This window comes from Aplidium turbinatum, chromosome 6 (genome assembly GCF_918807975.1).
Source record: "Aplidium turbinatum chromosome 6, kaAplTurb1.1, whole genome shotgun sequence".
NCBI classification, from domain to species: domain Eukaryota; kingdom Metazoa; phylum Chordata; class Ascidiacea; order Aplousobranchia; family Polyclinidae; genus Aplidium; species Aplidium turbinatum.
Genome location: NC_137477.1, coordinates 10,921,164 through 10,934,534, shown reverse-complemented (window position 1 = coordinate 10,934,534; position 13,371 = coordinate 10,921,164). Strand labels below are relative to the sequence as shown.

General features: G+C 37.5%; 1 protein-coding gene across 1 annotated transcript in view; it reads right to left on the bottom strand.

The window, feature by feature from the left end:
* The window catches only part of LOC145772305 (guanine nucleotide-binding protein G(q) subunit alpha-like), a 53,853-nt gene extending 41,792 nt beyond the window's left edge, over positions 1-12,061 (bottom strand). Inside the window, exon 1 of the mRNA XM_082584176.1 lies at positions 11,927-12,061. Within this exon, the coding sequence (XP_082440302.1) occupies positions 11,927-12,050 (124 nt within the window). The 5' untranslated portion in view covers positions 12,051-12,061. The remainder of the gene's footprint in view (positions 1-11,926) is intronic.
* Between the last annotated feature and the right edge of the window lie 1,310 nt (positions 12,062-13,371).

Genomic DNA, 13,371 nt, shown 5'->3' with positions numbered 1-13,371 from the left:
CGTAAAAGATTATATGCGACGTCGAGTGTTATATCACTTTTTTTTTTATTTCAAGACAAATCTATTCAAACAAATATACTACCGGTAGTTGCTGGAAAAATTATCGTCAATGCTGGCTGAGTATGATAGGCTAATCTTACACAATAGGCCTACGACTTACTGGTTGTTATTAACAAATAGACGTTTTTTTTATTTTGTTTTCGACTCAAAACAAAATTTTGAATCCCCCCTCCCCGAGAAAATTCTGCATAGGCTACGCTACTGATCACGTTTAGGACTAGACTTTCGCATTTGACTAACCTCGCACAACTATCGCCACATGTTGCGCGATTTCAAAGTTTGTTCGGTCAATAGCAACCTTTATTAGGTTCATACAAATTTTTCACCAAAACAGCTTAAAACTGCAGAGAATTTTTCAACAACTAATGCTTTTAACAACCAAAAGCTTTCAAAATTCCGACTTTCATAGAATAAATATAAGTATGTGGCAACACTGACAATACCTGACTGATTAGGTAGCCACTTTAACAAGAAGTAATTCGGCCACTACATCTGAAATCTCGAACCAATCAGAAGCTACGTTGTCTGTGACGTCAACCAATCAGAACAAGTTATAAGAGGCTACCGTACAATTGCGACCCTTCTAGCACTCAGCTAGAGAGTTGAACATTAGGCTACTTTGAACTTTGTTTGGTAATTACAGAAGAAAAAAGAGCAATAGCACCGGTGGGAATCAAACCCACGTCAATGAAATGACTATTTTCTAGCCCTAATTCCTAAGCCAACCAGCTGACATAGAATCTATCACTTGATTTGCTTCATGTTCTTTTCGGTAACGCCTAGAACATCACACAACTAAGGCGAAAGAGCCATGTCCATTGAGTCCTGTCTTTGTCATGAGTTACCAAGGGGGGTGGGGGACTTGTATACCTGGGACTGGTATATAAGTCCCCCCCCCCCATCCTCCTTGGTAACTCATGACAAAGACAGGACTCAATTCAATTTTCTCTTTCGCCTTAGTTGTGTGATGTTCTAGGTTTTTCCGTTCTTTTCGCCCTTTTTCGTGTCATGGAAAACGTAGCTTTGGTTCGAGGTTTCAGATGCAATGGTAGAATTTTTTCTAGTATCTGCCGACTAATGAGGTAGGCACTTTAGCATGAAGATATCCAACTCAACCACGAACTTCGCTATTCCTGACGTCATCAAGGTTGCCTTTCTAGGAAGAACAAAGAAAAACGCAAATTCTAGCTAAATTAAGTCATCGGTTAGTCATCTGCTGACTTGGGCAGAGGGTTAGGGCGATGGTATCATATCATTGACGTGGGTTTGATTTCCACCACTGCTATTGCTCTTTTTACTTCTGAAATTATCAAACAAAGTTCAAAGTAGGCCTGATGATCAACTCTCTGGCTCAATGCTGGAATGGTCACAATTGGACGGTAGCCACCTAAAACAGGTTCTGATTTATACATCACGGACAACGTAACATCTGATTGGTTTGTGGTTGAATTCATACGCGCCGACTTCCGGGGGGCCGGGGAGCGGCGCCCCCCGTAAATTTATGGTGGAGGGGCAACAAAAATGGTTATTACAAGTGGGGTTTCAAAGATAAAACACTTCGCGAAAGAGATTTAGATAATTTAAACGGACAGAATGCCGAAAGCAAAAAACAGCCTACGTTGCTCTTGCCCGCAAAACAGCAGCTGATCGCATGGTTTTCTCATACCGTATGGAAATTTCAAAGTAGATGGTAGAGTAACTTACGCTGCTGGAATAGTCACGTAACTGGTCACTGGAATAACCAGTTAAATTAGACACACTATTTTTAACGAGGCTTTCCCGCTGTGAGATCAATTATGATTCAACAGAACGCATCATTGTTTTGTTCGCAATGTGTGAAAATTAAGTCGAAAACCGATAAAAGAAAAGGTGTTTAATGGTCTTGGTCGCAGATATTGCCTGCATTAACGATGTCTCTTACCGCTATTATCACCTAGCTAACCTGACATCATTGTTTTATGCAGCCGCTAAGGTTTGACATCGACTTCAACGATCATAGAATGTTACGTGATAAGAACGATTATATCCTACACGCAAAAATAAAAAATGATCTCTTAAAACAGCTTTTTCTGCTGTTTTGTCTTGTGAGCTTTGCATATTGCTCAACAAATGCATAAAGTTTAGAATTGACAAGAAATCATTAAATTTGAAAATTAAGTTTGAATCACTGCAAATAAACGTATTCAAAACTTTTACTTAGGCCGACGCGATTTCACAATCCGTAATCTAGGTAGACAATGATTTTGCCGCAGCATAAGTGCGTTCATTTTGAAAACTGCCGAGCTGGAGACAACAGCTTGTCCCGTGTTAGTTGAACTTGTCTTTTTGAGGTGAAAATCACTTGCGAACATCTCGACCTATACTCGAGCATATAGTCTACTGCAGGGCTTCCCAAACTTGTTTGCTGGCGACCCCTCTTAATCTCTTAAAATGTTTCGTGGCCCCTTACGATTAAAACGACGAACAGTGCGAAATATACATTTGTGATATTTATTGAAAAGCTTAGATTAAACGAAAATCAAAAACAATTTACCGCACTCAGTTCAGTTTGTTCTTATTTTGTATTTATTTCTGACCATCACAACCAGGGCCAGATTAAGGGTACTGTAGGCCTAAGGCTGTTTACTAGAGAAGGGCCTAATTTTGCAAACCAAGCTACAAAAAGTAATAAAAATACGTAGTCTACATGAAAAATTGAAATTATTTACTGCAAAATAACATAAACATAACAGAAAAATGGCTAATGATGGCGCATAATTGGTTTTGGAAACAAACACAATTTTTATTGTCAAATTTGAAGCAGATGGAAAAAATTTTTGAAAGAAAGAAATAGATAGTAGGTACCTATTGTAATACTTTACCAGAGTTTGCCTAATGACACTCTAAATCAGGGGTTTTCAACCTTTTTTCCACCGCAACCCCCTCAGAGCAATCAATGTGGTCTCGCCTCCCTCCACCCATAAAAGTAATCAACAAAAGTATATTTAATGCAAAATTTAAGAAAATTTGATTCATGCCAACATCCAGTTAGGCTATGTTTAGTTTTGCTGTTCTAACGTACACTTCCGAAACGAAAAACGTTTTTTTGTTTTGTTATTAGGGCTTTTATTACATTTCCTCCGCTTGTTATTTCCATTTTCTATCAAGCTTAGCTAGATAATAGGAGAAGAAATAATGAGAATAAGCTTAATCTACGTTTTCGCACTTTTTCCGGTTAAATTTATTGCAATCTTTTATGGATTTATTTAAATCAATTTCAGTGAGATGGTTGGTGCTGCATATTTTTAACTATTAAGTTTGTCAATGCTTGCACCTGTTGCTGAAAGAACTTTCAAACAAAATAGCAGACACTAATTTTTTCAATGCCATTGAAAACTGTACTGAGAAATCTATAGTTTGCATACGATTCTACATAATTTTTCTTTTTTTACCGTAGCGTTTTGTTACTGGTTAACTTTAGTCTGCACAAAACAACGTTCGGAACAAGAACTTGGTGAAAAATATCGAATGGTTTCCTTATAGCCTAGTAAAGGCCATTGCAACGTCTGAAAGCTTGAACGATATAGGCCCTATATTTACCTGAGGTTATTACCCTATATTATAGGGTAATAACCTCAACGAGAGGAAGGGGCGATTGCGAAAAAAAAACAGTTTTTAACCTTTTCTAGCAAAAAAGAAGAAAACAATACACTGGAATTTCAAGCGCCTCGCGAACCTCCGGAAAACAACTCGCGACCCCCAGGTTGAAAAGCTCTGCTCTAAACTCAATTTCGGTGAAAGTGACGCCTACGTGGTTTTGGAAATGGGCTCTTATGTATTGACTCAACTCGGTCATTCGTTTTTAAGCGAAAACTGTACTGGATCTGTATCACTATCAGCTTTACAAAAATTGAGGGCCGAATTTTTCCAGGGCCTAAGGCTATAGCCTTATTAGCCTAATGGTTAATCCGGCCCTGATCACAACGAAGCCACAAAGCAAGTCCAGGCGTGGCTCAGTGTTTATCAATGCAGGTCTCAAGGCGGTTTCAATATTGCTTAGGCTGGGAAGGTAGGCGAAGTGAGAACATTTTAGATAAATCATTTTTTAATTTTGGTTTCCAGATGTTCAACTTTTTGATGAACGCATCACTTTTTGATTTCAATGCAAAATATTGATGTTTTCTCCTAGAAGGGACAAATTAAATTCGTTCAGTTTTTCAAGCAAATCTGATATTTGGCATAATTCCAAAAGCTAGACGTCATGGCGAAAATGGTGGGCCAAGACTGAATTTTATTCTGTTGGAAAAATCACGATTTCGGTTTTCAACGTTAATTGACTAGCCATATAAAAATTTAACTTTTGAAAGCCACCTCACTTCACAATGCAATATAAGAGTTTTTAACTCCGATTCCATTTCAACTCATAAATTTTCAAAAATACGGGCAGTCTAATGAGTGCGCGACTCTTAATAAAGTTGATAACTGTCACAGCATCTCGCACAGAAGTGTTAATATGCAGTGCCTTGTGCAAATTGGTATACTTTCTGCGACCTCTGAAGTTCATTACACGACCCCTTGGGGGGTCGCGACCCTCAGTTTGGGAAGTCCTGGCCTACTGTATTCAATAAAAGACTATAAAGACTTTCGATAAAAACGGAAGAGAAAACACTTCGCTGTTGATAACGCTTTGAAGGTAAGTAATTAGCAAAACGAGCGAAACGAGGTTAATAAAACTGAAAGCGGGTTTTCACTCTGCTCGAGATCATGATTTTTTTGCGTTTTATTTCGATAACTTCACTGTCTTGATCGTTGTTATTCACTTGCACAAAAAGGAAATGAAGCGGCTTGTTTTGCAACTGTTCCAATTATGAGCTAACAATATCAAAATTTTTACGACTAAGCGTAAAACTAACCGTTTCAAGCAGCTGTTCTAATAAATTCGGTTTGCGACCTAGGTGTCAATATAAACAAGACACTAAGCTTAATCAAAGACTATTTTAATTTAGTAAAATAGCCTTATGGTTATGACGCCATCACCTTTCTCGCCCCCCAAGGTTTTTTGAAAAGTCGGCGCCTATGGTTGAATTGGATATCTTCATGTTTTAAAGTGCCTACCGACTAATTAAAGCTCAGCTTGAGCAATGAGTAGCGACGTGAGAGCACCACCTCAGAAATCGGGGGGTCTCCGACATCTACTGGAGGGCGTCTATTTTTGAGTAACTGCGCATAAAATATATTAAGATTATACATTCGTTTGACTGTGGGTTAACTCGACACCAGTAGGAAATAACAAAGTAAGCTAGTAGCAAAAATGAGTTCAAATAGAAAAGTACAGCAAGCATCTCGGTTCAAAGTCACACGTTTAAAAGCAGGAAGCATCCGTTTTATCACTGAGCTAGTGGCGGCCTACACGTACGTGGTCTCGATTAAAGTCAGTTGGCATGGAGATCATCTTTCACAGAGATCAATCAATATTTCATGATTCAAAATTCACTTCAATTCGTATGGCCTACCTTGCTACTACCGGAAAAATAATATAAGGCACACGGTCTGTCTTCCAAATCTCCATTTAGCTTTGAAAAGCCATAACCGAGTGAATTTCATACAATCTATAACCATACCCAAAAAAATTCCAATCCCGTTAGAGATAACAATTTTGTGAGTAAAGTGCGTGATGTCATTTTTAAAATTGGTAGTATAATCTTCTGATCAGCATTTTGCTTCAGTGGCAAAATTCCAATAGACCTAAAAATAACCTTCCCCGCTTTGAGCGAATTCAACGTGATTCATTATGACGCTTGAGATTCACAGTAGTCTCTGGCTGATGTCATGACATTTTGATAGACAGTTCATCCAACCAGCATATCAACCTTTTATCAACATAAAATGGACTGATGTTGCGGACTGAGTAGCTGAAATTTTATAACTTTCTAATCGCTGGAAGGAGACTCGATTTGTCCAATCTACCTTGCGTCCGAGACAGCAAATCAGTACATTTTTATGCTGGCGTCTGCGGACGTTGAATCATTGTAACAAAACGACTTTTCTGTGTGAGACAAACCTCAATAAGGCAGACGCTGAAGCGAATTAAAAAAGAGTAAAGTTTTGGGCAGCAATTGACTATGCTCAAAGCCAAACTGTTTTTAGCGATGATTAATACGATACCGTAGCACAAATAGTCTCTTCACAATATTAATAACCAAGTGATTCTAACTGTGTTTCAGAACTAAGGGATTTCATAGACTACAATTTGTAAATCAAGCAAGGCTTTGTTATTTGTTGAAGGATTATACTGTACACCACAAGGGATTTCATAAACAAACACTTATCCTGCATAAGCTACAGATGTCTAGCATATTCGTGAAATACTTCTTATAGGAATTGGCGACCTACTCAAACGAAATCTCTATTCTGCGTGATTGGCAACTTTAGATTTTTCTGTGCAAGTACTGTGATAAAACTAGTTTGATCACAATGTTCTTACAAAATCTATCAGGCTTCTCATAGCGATGTCCTATACTCCAGATACCTTGCCGACTACAAAACAAGCTACAAGAAAGCATAAGCTACTATATTATGGTGTTTCATTGCCCAAGCTACTAAGAATACAGACATCGTATTTTTTCCGAGAGTAGAGGTTATGGGCTGGTAATTATGGAAGAAAATGCGGTAAAGGAAGTATAGAAACCAAAATTACACTTTACATCTCAAAATAATACTTGATAAACCTTTCGCTTACAACTTTTGTGGCTTTTGTATGCCCTCTGAACTTCACTTTCATTACAGCAACTTCTCATAAGAAATGCTACAACAAATTGATAGAGGCAGATCTGCTAGCCGGATGAAAAATAACCTCATAATCACCCATGTGCGATGATCTCTTTTCTTTACCAACAAGCGTAATCAGCGGACGCCGATTAATGCGTTCTACCTGCTATTAATACACTTTATGCCTAACGTGTGCTTTACACTGCTTCCTTGTTGCATAAAGTCATATAGACTGTCACGAGGCGATCTATCACGTGCCAAAACGTTGTCACAGTCGAGAAAAGCTGCAGTATATATAGCACTTACTCAACAGTAGAGAATATCTCTCCAGTCGTGCTGGACCTTTTAGTGAATGTAGAAATAACAAGCTTCTTAGAAATAAGTTAAATAGTACGTTATGTAGAATTAAGGTCTAATCAAGACTTTTATCTGCACTAAGCACTTGCAAAATCTGGTGTCATTTTATAATTTTTACAACAAAAAAATATTTAAAACAAATGTGCTTCTTTTTACATTTCGAAATACAAGTCTTATCTTCTGAATAAAAGTAAGCAGTAGGCCCACATAAAAGTTTTTAATATTTTTCAAGTGTTTGAATAATTTATCGATGTACGATGGTGTTAAGTCAAAGACGCAAAATGGTCCTCGTTTCTTTGAGGCCCAAAACAAATATGTTTTTTGCTTATACATCAGCATAGCTTCTGCTGCAAATTTACGTAGGCCCGATAACTCAGTTGGTTAGCGCGTGACTTCGTGAACAAAGAAGCTTCAACAGCAAGAGGCTCTAATTCGACTCTCGGGGTTTATGGATGGAATATTAGCCTAATGGATTGAATATTTTCCCGGCAACAACACTTCAACAATTCACTCTGTCAATCTCGGTAACCAGCCCTTCGTCACGAGCCACTACAAGCATGCGAAACTACCAGGAATAACCTATCAAGGCCTTGTCAGTCCGAGGATAAACATTCAAAACCAACCAACGCTGTCTTTTGCAACATTTCGAACGCTACAGCACAATTTAGCTGTTGCATAGGTCATACTTGTTAAACAGAACAACTGATGCTTTAAATCAGGGGTCACCAAACTTTTTTCTCTGAGGGCTGGATTGCTGCGAGATTAACAGCTGCGGGCCGGATGCAAATTGAAAAAAGATATACAACTATTTAGAATCTCCATTGACGTGAATTGAGCACAATAAATAACAAAGTCAGCCGTGGAATAGCAAAGTTGGGATGAAAATCGAAAGGTTGCTGGAAAAGTTATTCCCTGCTGTGACCTGTGATACACTACAGGGCATCGTGCTCTTGAAAAAAGATTACATACTACGATTACATATTACGATTACTACATTACGATTACATATTACGATTACGATTACTTACATATTACGATTACATAATACATATTACGATTACATAACTACGGCCCGCCGGTTCTGGCCCGCGGGCCGTAGTTTGGTAACCCCTGATTTAAATTATAAGTTCTTGATAAAATCATAACTCTTTGATTTAAAAGCAGGCTACATTACTTTTTAGCTGTAATAACCATACTAAAATGTTCAACTGAAATCTTTGTACGTAATTTGGAAGCTATCAAGCTAATTTTTAAACTATGCAGTTACAGCAAATGAAGCCTTTTTTAAACACTTTACGATACTGAAATGCTTAGCCAACTAATTTCTTATTCGGAACAACTTATTTTGATTTCAGTAAAATAGAACAGTTTTTGTAAATTTGCATAAGTCATATGGATTTTGAACTTGATTTGTAGAAATTAGTTCAAGTTTTGGTATTTTTAATCTAAATTTTGATCAAAAGAACATCGTGATTTTGATAGTTTTTCTTATCCACTACACAAATGATCGATTAGAGCTCCAACCGTTGTAAGACCTACATTTTGACGTTAAGCACTGTCAGTTGATTACTACACCAAGGTACTGTAATTAACAGCATATTTTAGCCCTACAGATGCTTTTTACTGGGTTTATATTCATAAAGACATATAGGCTACCCTCCCGGAGTAACAACTACTGTAAGACCACGCGCGGGTCAATCAATTCCATTGCGAAAACGAGGTAGTTTTGGTCGTTTTTTCCGTAGCCTATATTTGTTTGTCTATGCTGTGAATAATTTATGGGTTTTTAAAATCTTTAAATTTCTAAATTGAACCTGTAAAATTCCTGCCTGCTGTTACGACATCATCTGTTTTGAAAATGTAGTGTGGTAAGTGTCGAGTTTTGCCATTTAACTCATATATTCCTTTGAAAGTTAAATTGAACCTGTAAAATTCCTGCCTGCTGTTACGACATCATCTGTTTCGAAAATGTAGTGTGGTAAGTGTCGAGTTTTGCCATTTAACTCATATATTCCTTTGAAAGTTTCTGTTCGCTAGACGGCGTATGAGGATTACTGCATAATTGCAAACTAACTTTGCAGAGTCGTGTAACAAATTTAATTTAGACTTCAGTATGTCATCATCACCTTTTTTAACCTGTGGTAGCCCACTGAAGAGCGAAAGCAAAACGAAACTAATAAATTATTTTGAACTATATTTGTCTGACTTTAAATGTTTTTTTACACGGAGAATGATCATGCCAGCTACACAATCAAAACTAAAGCCTATCAATGATGATTTCCTGTCTTCTATCATAACAACTGTTCTCTATTTTTTTTTTCAACCAGATGATGACCTCATGTAGTATCGCACCGGTGTACGTCATGTTAGGCTGCTACTGATGATTTCAAACCTTTTTGTACGTGATGACGAATGCTAGAAACGTGTATGCTATATGGGGAGGCAGAAAATACTATCGCATTTCTGCAAAAAAGACTTTTATAATACAATTTTGGTAGAGAGGTGATTTTTTTAAACCATAGACAAATAAACCCTAACAACCAGACGGCATTTAACACAATAACATAAAAATAAACTAAAAATTACAAACGTTTTCGGCCATACTCATGTTAGCCCTTTTCAAGGAACCAACTGACTGATGTTCTTCATAAATTGAAACAACAGATCTGATCTGATCAAAAATCGAAAAAAGAAACGCATAAGAATGAAACGGCAAGGCAAAGGAGAGGCAAAATCACATGAGGCTTAAATCCTAACGGTTAAAGACTTTTATATTACCTAATTGTGTTCGTATTGCGCCAGAACAACTAATGTGAATACAAAATAATTACCGTACTTAACACTTAACCTTTACAAAAAGTTAAACTCGCCTCTTTTTAAAAACCTACCAAAGGGGTGGTCATTCAGAACATGTAATGTCGTCTAACGTTTAAAAATAAAACAAAGATAGGCCCTACTAATATCAAAGTTAGCAGCTATTGTTGCCAAGTCGAAATATTCATTTGGTTTAAAATTATAATTATCTGTTATAATCTGTTGGAATATGAGCCAGAACGCAAGAAACTGCAAGTAATTAGATTTTTTAGATAATTGATTGATGCGTTGTAGTCTAATTTTTATTGCTGTTCTTCCACCTTACTTTTTCTTATTTATTAAGGTCTCTTGGATTAGACTTAGCCACAATAAGCAGCTCACAGGCTATTAGAGTTGCAGATGTAGGTTACACAAATCAAAACTGTAGCCTACACCTCGTAAGCCTAATCCACAAAGATTGGAAGCATACTGCACCTTATTTTTTTCATCCTAATTTTCTTCAGCACGTAGTTGGATAAATCTTTGCCAGTTTTTACTCATCTGATATCAAAGGGTCTGCTACTATTCGGTGAGTCCGATTCGGTGAGTCCGATTCGGTGAGTTCCTAACCTCTAACCCTTAACCCAAACCCCTAACCCCAAACCCTAAAACGGCAATGATAATTAGGCTACGGTACCCAATAATTTAAAAACAAAATTTAAAAAATCCCCCTTTAAGGGATCGGACTCACCGAATCGGACTCACCGAAACGGGCCACTCCGTGTTTCATAGGCCTGTATCAAGGTTACCTACGTTATTTTGGCATATTTAAAAAAAATAAAAATACATCGACAGTATCACACAAGATGGTAAAGGTATTAGTCACACTACGTAATCGTGATCAAATGCAAGCCATCCACCAATCCATCATATCTCCACCTTTGAGCGTATGAATCATATTTGAAAGTCAACGTTATGATTTTGCTCCAATTACGTTGGAAACAACGCTTGCCAAGTAAAATTAGGCCAACATCGGATTGCCAGATAGCAAAATTTGTCGTTTATACATTGATTTAACGTCTGCTGACGTGAAATCAATGTTAAAATGACGGATTTTGCTGTCTGTTTGCCACTGATTTACTATACAATTCTAGCTAGTGAAATCTGTCTTCTTATATTGACTAAACAGTAACACGTTAAAGCAATGTAAAAAGGACTCATTTTGCTTGCTAGCCATCAACTGTTCTGTAGTAAACATTTCTCATACAGCAAAAACCGTCATTTTTTATAGATTCAACTTCTGCAGACGTTGAATCAATGTAAAAATGGCGGATTGTCTTGTCTGCTTCACAACCCACAAGACGTCATGCAGCAAAGATGCCCGTTGCAAGATTTCATTGCAAAGAAAAGGAAGAAACTTTGATTGCATTTAAGACGTGTCATGAAAGCTATTTATAGACAGTATGCCTATTCTTCATAAGAAAGTTTTAGTCGAAAAAGCACTTGCTTGTAACTACTGTATACTCTATAATAAGGCTTTTTTAACTTTTATAAAGTAGTGTAAAATATTCCTCCACCTTTTCAGTGTATTCAATTTAGGCTTTTACACACCATAACTAAGGGGCAGATCCAACTAGTTTTAGAGAAGGGTCGCTGGCAATTTCAACAAAACGCTATGGTGTGTAGGTTCTGCATTAATCTAGACTTGCAAAAACACCGTGAATACAGTTACTTTTCTGTGTTTTAAGGGGGCGCTCGCCACAATCGTCCCCTGAATCTGCCTCTGCCATAACTTCACTATTTCGTTACATCAATAGCGCAATAGACTTACATACTACGCTATTGACAGCAAATGAGCTAATTGAGCAGTTGAAATAAACAACGCTGATGTTTTTTTTATATGTTAGTCAAGCCATGCAAACCAATCTTCACTTTTTTGAAAAATAGGAAAATAAATCACTCCACTCACCTAACAACAACAGTTTCATTTCTCGTTTCGTTTCTTTCGCCTTCTCTCGAATGTTTCGTTCAATCTCTCTGTTTACTCTTCTTTGCATCTTTTCTTCATTCGACATGCAGCAATCCATCCCCATCTTTATGCGTAATGATTGTTATCCTTCCTTCTAAAATTCAGGTCCGAACCGTTGGAGGTCGTAATTGTAGTTCAGCCTTCGGAGTTGACTTGCGCAAAATTGCTGGCGTTTCCAAGAAATTTAAGTTAGCAGCACAGCCTCTGTATGACGCACGTTGCAATTAATAGCCTGATGATCACAAGAAATATTTCCTATGCATGCTATTAAAGACCCCTACTTGCGTTAAACAATACAGCTGCTGCAAAAGAAATGTGATAAGTTATAAGATAGGCTATCAATCAATCAATCAAGTTTATTTCGGCATAGCTCCACATTCATATTCAATGTACACATCAGGAGATATAACAAATCGCTTTTTTGATATGGAAACTACACAATAATGCTATAATGATTTGATTAGCAGAATATACAAAGTAGGCAATAGGCCTACGGTAAGTGCAATCAAATACTAAATAAATCTGATTTAAAATGCAAGTAGTAGTTGCCTACTTTGTGTTAACTTTAACCGAGTAACTTTATTAATAGTCAATTCTATTGGTAAGAAAGGTTGATAGGCAACGACTAATAAAATAATGCGTTGAATTGCAGTGTTGGTGATCAAGCTAAGGCCTCGATTTCCAAAGGTGCTACATGCGAAACTATCTTGTGAGAGCCGTGGGCTTACATGAAAGAGTTGCAAGCTGTTTCTTCAGCTCTTCAGTACCTTTAAAGTTGATTTGAAGGTTGTGGGCAAAATTTATCTCAAAATGTGAAAATTTGAATAAAGATAATTCAAACAAAGATACTTTTATTCAACTCGCCAATGCAATATTGTTTCGACTAAAGCAGCGGTTGAGAACTATGTGGCAAGAACTAGTGGTGCGGTACTGATGAGCCCAGCCTCATGGGCGAAACACGTGTCTATCGCTGAGTTCTTGCTACACTCGACTGCCGAGAAACACACGTTTTTTGGAAAAGTTTTGATGGCTAGTGCGGAGGCTGTACCAGTATGGTTAACGAAACGCAATGCTCGCTGTTCTATAGTGAGTAGTCAGGCAGTGCTGACGCTAGGAAGATCTCTCCTTCTCAACTGTTTTAGTCTGATGCTGCGAGTTTGCTGTGGTAATGGCGAATTGCACTAGCTTTCGCAATACAGTTCCCTAGTCATGTGCTATGACGAAGTAAAAAGCTTTATTCGGTAAAAGCTGATTGACATTAGCCTCACTAACCTGCACAACATCGTTCAACTTGTGGTTTGACGGAGTCTTGCCAAACTTAAAACTTATTTTCACAAAAACTCAAGCAAAACAATTCAAGAAAAGGACGTAGAGGCCCAAATGTT